The sequence below is a fragment of the Chenopodium album genome, chromosome 14, assembly GCF_948465745.1.
Source record: "Chenopodium album chromosome 14, dcCheAlbu1.1, whole genome shotgun sequence".
Classification (NCBI taxonomy): Eukaryota; Viridiplantae; Streptophyta; class Magnoliopsida; order Caryophyllales; family Amaranthaceae; genus Chenopodium; species Chenopodium album.
Genome location: NC_137847.1, coordinates 36,213,067 through 36,219,840, shown reverse-complemented (window position 1 = coordinate 36,219,840; position 6,774 = coordinate 36,213,067). Strand labels below are relative to the sequence as shown.

At 34.9% G+C, this 6,774-nt stretch overlaps 1 protein-coding gene across 1 annotated transcript; it reads left to right on the top strand.

Moving 5' to 3' along the window:
• Positions 1-233: 233 nt before the first annotated feature.
• On the top strand, positions 234-2,816 carry LOC145578005 (uncharacterized). Its single transcript, XM_081635416.1, has 5 exons — positions 234-782; positions 1,020-1,094; positions 1,542-2,061; positions 2,215-2,382; positions 2,725-2,816. Exons 1-5 carry the CDS (start codon positions 234-236, stop codon positions 2,814-2,816), a joined length of 1,404 nt encoding a protein of 467 aa, XP_081491542.1.
• Positions 2,817-6,774: the final 3,958 nt, after the last annotated feature.

The following is a 6,774-nucleotide window of genomic DNA, read 5'->3' as shown; positions in this document are numbered from 1 at the left end:
TTTCTACTCTAATTTGCTGATTTTTTTCTTTTTCTACTCTAATCTCTTGCTTATCAACAATGGTGAATAAAGGATGTTCTTCTTCTTTCTTATATGATGATTATCTATTGAAGCGACATGCTAAGTCATAAATATATTGTACCCTCTGTAATTGATTGGGTCATGATTATGATGCTTGCCTTTTGGTCCACGACTACCCGGATTGGTGGCTCATAAAATACGGCAACCACGACATGAGTCGGGTTGCTGCTGCCCTTTGTGCTACTCCCTATACTGTTACTGCCTCGTACGCTACTCCCTGTACTGCTACTCTCTCTTCTAACAGCACTGATGTGTCGTCGGCTGCTGTCTCGGCTCACGTTACGACAGCCGCCTCCTCTAATCTCCCCATCGATTGCTCGCCTGACATGAGGATTGGTGATTATTTTTCTATGTCTTGGATTATATACACGGGTGCCTCTCATCATGTAACGGGTGACATGTCCTCTCTAATTGCTGTTCAACCTATTCTACCATGCCCCGTTGGTCTTCCTGATGGAGCTCAAGCAATTGCTACAAAGGAAGGCCATGTTTTCTTGGCGGATAGGATTATTCTTGAACACGCCTTAAATGTTATGAAATTAAATTGCAATTTAATATCAGTGTCTAAATTGATCGATGACTCTCACTGTTATGTACGATTCACTAATTCTCTATGTGCTATACAGGATCAAAATTCGAGGAGCCTGATTGGAGGCGGTGAACGAATAGATGGACTCTACTATTTTCGGCGTCTCCTAAAAGTATGTGCGATCACGAGTTCGGAGGTCTCTACATTTGAGTTGTGGCATCGACATTTGGGATATCCATCGGAAAGGATAATTGTTAAGTTACATCCTACTATTAGAGGTAGTTTTGGTACTAAATATTTACATAAAACATGTGAAATTTGTCCTCAAGCTAAGCAAACCTGTGATAGCTTCCCTATTAGTGATAGTCATGCTAGTCGTATTTTTGAAATGATACATTGTGATCTGTAGGGGTCGTATAAAACTCCTACTTGTGGTGCACACTATTTTCTGACTCTTGTCGATGATTTATCAAGGGGTGTTTGGGTATACTTGTTGAATGACAAAATTGAGGTCTATTCTTCTTTTTACTCATTTCTTGCTATGATTAAAACTCTATTTGATGTTTCTGTGAAATGTGTCCGGAGTGACAACGGTACGAAGTTTAAACACATGTTTCCCTACTTTAATGAACATGACATTTTATTTCAAACTTCTTGTGTTGGTACTCCACAACAAAAGGGACAAGTTGAGCGCAAACACCAACATATATTAAATGTGAGTCATGCATTAATGTTCCAAGGCAATTTGCCAATTAATTTGTGGGGTGAATGTGTTCTTGGGGCGGTGTATTTGATTAATCGTACTCTTTCTCGCTTACTAGACAATAAAACACCAAATGAGGTATTATTTGGCAAAGAACCTACTTTTGATGAGATACGTGTTTTTGGTTGTCTCTGCTTCGCTCATAAATAAAAGGCTACAGGTGATTAGTTTGCGCCCCGTAGTAGGAAATATGTATTTGTGGGTTACTGTCATGGCAAGAAGGGTTGGAAACTATATGATCTTGATACTGGTGAAATTTTTGTGTTACGAGACGTTAAGTTTCATAATGAATTTCCGTTTGCTAATGATAATGCCTTGAACACTACTCCTAATGATATTGCTGCTCATTCAACTAATAATGCTAGGGTTGACTTTGATTTCCTTGACGATCTCAAGCATGTTTTAGAGGTGGGAGAGGATGCTCTTACTCTAGACACTCATGACAGTCCAGACCGCGGCTTAATTGCGGTACACAGCCCAGACCATGGCCTGCACACGGACGAGTCTGCTTTCGAGGCTGCTGGTGCATTTGATCGCAGGAAGGCCGCGGCTCCCAGCTCCTCCCGCACCACTCTTGCACCCTCTACTGCGAAAAATTGGGAGTTGCACCAAATGGATGTTCATAATGCTTTCCTTCACGGAGACCTCGATGAAGAGGTCTATATGAAGCCTAACCCCGAATTTCATGGTACCTAACCTGGTATGGTGTGTTGCCTTAAGAAGTCCTTGTATGGTCTACGACAAGCACCTCGTTGTTGGTTTTCTAAGTTTGTTGGCTCTCTGAAAAGGTACGGTTTTTTGCAATCGTATTCTGATTACTCCCTTTTTACTCTGAATCAAGGGGGAACACATCTTAGTGTTCTTGTGTATGTTGATGATGTGATAATTTCCGGTAATGATTCTTCTGCAATTTCATCATTTAAATCGTATTTGAGTGATTGCTTTCAAATGAAAGATTTGGGTGTTTTGAAGTACTTTCTTGGTATTGAAGTTGTACGCAGTTCGAAAGGTATATTTTTATGTTAACGAAAGTACACTCTTGATATTATTGCAGAGTGTGGTTTATTAGGGGCACGACCGGCTGGGACTTCCATTGAGCTAAATCATACTTTGGCCAAATCGTAGTCACCCCTTATTGATGACCCTGATAAGTATCACCGTCTAATGGGTCGTTTGATCTACTAGTCCTTCACTAGACCTGATTTGGCTTATACTGTTCACACACTGTCTCAACTCATGCAACAACCTCGTCAAGATCATTAGGAGACTACTCTACGAACTGTTCGATACTTGAAAGGTTATCTAGGTCAAGGTATTCTTTTGAGTTCAGATTGCGATCTACATTTGACAGGTTGGTGTGACTCTGATTGGGCCAGTTGCCCTTTGATGATACAATCGATTTCTGGTTTGCTGGTGTTTCTTGGTGGTTCCCCTATTTATTAGAATACTAAGAAGCAACATACTATTTCTAAGTCTTCTACGAAAGTCAAAAATCATTCGATGTCTCATATCACTAATGAGTTAAAATGGTTGAAGACCTTACTTGATAATTTGGGAGTGTCACATCCACGTGCGATGAGCTTGTTTGTGATAGTTAATCAGCGTTATATATTGCGCAGAATCTGGTCTTCCACGAACGCACTAAACATATTGAGGTTGATTGTCATTATGTTTGGGACGCGATTCAGGAAGGATTTATTAGTCCATCGTATGTGAAGACTACTGATCAACTCGCAGATATTTTCATTAAGGCCTTAAGCAAGAACCAGTTTTTTTATTTACTTGGCAAGTTGGGCATTTGTAATTTGCATGCTCCAACTTAGGGGGGGTATTAAGCCCTAAATATGTATTTAGGTTGTATTTACTCATGGGCCGAATGTTAAGGCCTAGATATAGTTATAGGGTGTATATATATACCTTTACATACAGAAATACAACTAAGGAAAATCAATTCACGACACATACTATTGTATTAAAGTTATTCATTGAGTTGTAATAATTCGTATTTGTAGTGTGAGAATTAGAGAGGATTTTTTAAATTGGAATTGAAAAATTAGATAGTGTAGGCTTCTAGTGTGAGGCTGAGTTGAGTAGTACTACTGCAAGTCTAAATCTAGGATCGATTCCGAACAAGTTATATACGGTTAGTTCTGAATTCCTATTAGGTATTGTTAGACAAGTTCCAGGTAGGAACTGATGGGGTTCAATCATAGTAGGTTAATAGATTAAAATCTCGTGCAATGCACGGTTGTTAAATATTTTTACAATAATATTACAAAATATAAAGTATATAAAAGATATTCAGAAATATTTTATTTGGATATATATAGATTATAGAATATGATTGTTAAACTGAAAAAGAAATATTATATGATATAAATAGTTTACTTAAAGATTTTGCAATAAAATAAAATAAAATAAAATAAATAATTATTTACAAATTCTTATATGTGGCTGGCCACACGGTGTGGCCAACCATTATAGGGGTTACTTCAATAGACGTTCCCAGAGTTTTGGTGCGTAATATCTTTCACTTTACGTTATTTACGTATTATTAGACTTGGTGATGACTCTCAAACCATAACACAATCAATCATTACAATTATTCAAACAATTAAACATTCCAATTTAATTCTTGAATAATTAGTGACCACATAATATTTAATGTTGAACCCTTTTTAATCTACCTCGGTGTCAAAGACACCTTAAACACATAATGCGCCAAAATTCCTATCCCTCGGTGTTAGAAACACCTTAAGTGCACTAAGGCACCAACATACAATTTCTTCCTCGTGTACATAGACACTTACATAGCTCCTTTCTCATGCTTATAGCATCAATAAAAATTATATGAACCTTAATAAAATTCTCTTTACATATTCCAATCCAAATTAAACATTCAGTTTAATTAAACATGCTTTCTATCATGCCATAAATAAAATTGTGGTTCATATTCAACATTCCAAACTATTATTTTCCAACCATTAATCCATCATAAATAAATCATGCTTCATAATTCAATCACCAATAACAACTAAATCACAATTTTCATTCCAAATCTAGCATGATACTACTTGTATTCAATTAATCACATCTAGCATACATCATCAAAAATATGCCAAGTACGCGAACGTACCTTGAATACGATCTTAATATCGCCACGACTAATAGAAATCACTCACTTCAAAGTTTCCTACAATTTAAAATAATAATAGAGCATTAAAATCCACTCTACACAAATTTCCAGCAATATATACTATTATTAAACCCCTCATAATTTAATTAAAATAAGCTGAAATTATATTTAAAACATCATACTTTAATCCCAATTAATGGGTAATTAAAATTCCTTAAAGAAACTTGATTTTTAATGTATTACCAAAAATTCAAGCAATATATTTATATAAAAACTTGCTGTAATTAAGCTTTAAAACACTTAAATCAAAGGTTTAAACCACCCTAAATCATAATCCTTCAATAATTAATAATTCATGAATCTAGGGTTTCAAAATTGGGGATTTTTAATTAAAATTAAAATCTGAAAATTAAATTACATACTACTTATAATCAAACATCATAATATTAACACAAAACCCTTAATTTATAATTAGATCCAAGGTTTAAACAAGATTTAAAAACAAAGATTAATTTTTTTTTTCGAAGGGGAGAAGAAGCAGTCGGACAGTAGGCCGGCGCCACTGCCGATTGCCGCCACTGTCGGCTGGTGCTGCTGGTGGCCAGTGGCCCACCGGTGGTGGTGGTGGCCGGCGGTGGTGCAAGTCGAAAAGGGGAAGGGGAAAAAGAAAGAAAAAGAAAAGAAAAATAAAGGAGAAGGGACAGAAAGTTTACCTTGGGTTTTCTCCACTCTGGGCAAAGTTTAATTTGCCCAAGTGTTGAATATTTATAACCCTTTCTCTAGAAACCCTTCTTACCTAAACTTTCCCTTTTTACTCTTTCCTAATCCGGCCCTTTCCTAATAAAACTTTACTAAAATAAAACTTTCCTAAATTAAACCCCAACTTTAATAAAATAATTAATTAAATAAACCTTCCTTTTATAAAATATTTCCAAACTTATTTAAAATAAATAAATAATTAAAATACCGTAAATAAAACATTTCAAATTATTTAAATACTTCACAAAATACTTATTTTAAATAAAATACGTATAAAAATACGGGGTATTACAGTACAAATCCAACCTAAAAGAAATTGAACCTGCCCTAAAAATAGGCCTCTACTTTATTCTTCTCATATTCATGTGCGCTTTCTGATCAACATACAATCAATATATTAATCCTAAACCTGTTTAATCTATGTTGTTTGAATGTTAATGCACAAACAAATCTATTATTGGCGATTACTTGAATTAAAATCACATTAGCCTAAATAAAATTATTAATTATCTTATTAAGCGTGATTTCAAGTATAAATTCCCTTTAGTCCTGGAAGAGAGGGCGTGATCAAGCAATAACAATAATATATATCAAGAAACATAATAATTAAAATCATCATAATACTAGCAAGACCCTATGCATGATACTAACAAGATTAATAACAAATCCTAGCATGTCACTAAGTATTAAAGATCAAAGCTTTAGCCCTAATATGATACTAACATGATAGAAGAAATAGGAAGCAACTTAAACATGATACTATAAAGTAATAAAAATATCCTAACATGATGCTAGAAATTAAAATAATCAATGCATGCTTTCTCAAGATATAGCAATAAAACTACTTACTTTGTTGCCTCGTATCTCTTTCTATCAAAAGAATACACACGTTACTAACTTCAATGAAAAGATTAAATCAAATAATTAATTTAAATAATTGAAATAGGGATTTGGGACCAAACCCTAAGAAAGTATCAACCTTTCACGTCTAGGGCGAAGGCAACTTCGAGCCTGGCTAGGTGTGTCTAGAACTCGTGAATGCGGTATTGTGTTTTGAAGAAGAGGGAAAAAGAATAAACTTCTAGCTTGAAGAAAGAAGAGAATATAATTAAATGGTTGTTGATGATTGAAAACGGGGAATAAGGACCCTATTTATAGAGAAAATAGTCCCGAAACGATCAGAAAAAGAACGAATTCGATTTGGAGTAAAACTATTTCCATCGCAGCGCGATAGAGCTGTCGTTTGGCGATGGTGAACGCGTTAACCCAAAAACCGTACGGAGTCCTTAATCTAATTAAATTAGACTAATTAATGTCCATACTTATCTTTTAAAAATCAGATTTAATCTTGTAAAACACTTGTTTTATTTCAAATAAAACTCTTTATTTCTCTAAAAGATATAATTATTAATCCTAATCCCACTAAAATTTAAAAGAACCTTCTAGATTTTTCTAGAAGATTAAAACCAATCCTAATGACTTTAGGAATATTAATTAATGGGCCCT

What these genes read in the sequence shown, in the direction of transcription:
- LOC145578005 (XM_081635416.1), top strand. Translation starts at nt 234, where the DNA reads ATGAGTCGGGTTGCTGCTGCCCTTTGTGCTACTCCCTATACTGTTACT. An exon ending in GCCTAACCCCGAATTTCATG is followed by an intron (nt 2,062 to 2,214) that starts GTACCTAACCTG and finishes CTCTGAATCAAG; the next exon opens with GGGGAACACATCTTAGTGTT. An exon ending in AGTTGTACGCAGTTCGAAAG is followed by an intron (nt 2,383 to 2,724) that starts GTATATTTTTAT and finishes TACATTTGACAG; the next exon opens with GTTGGTGTGACTCTGATTGG.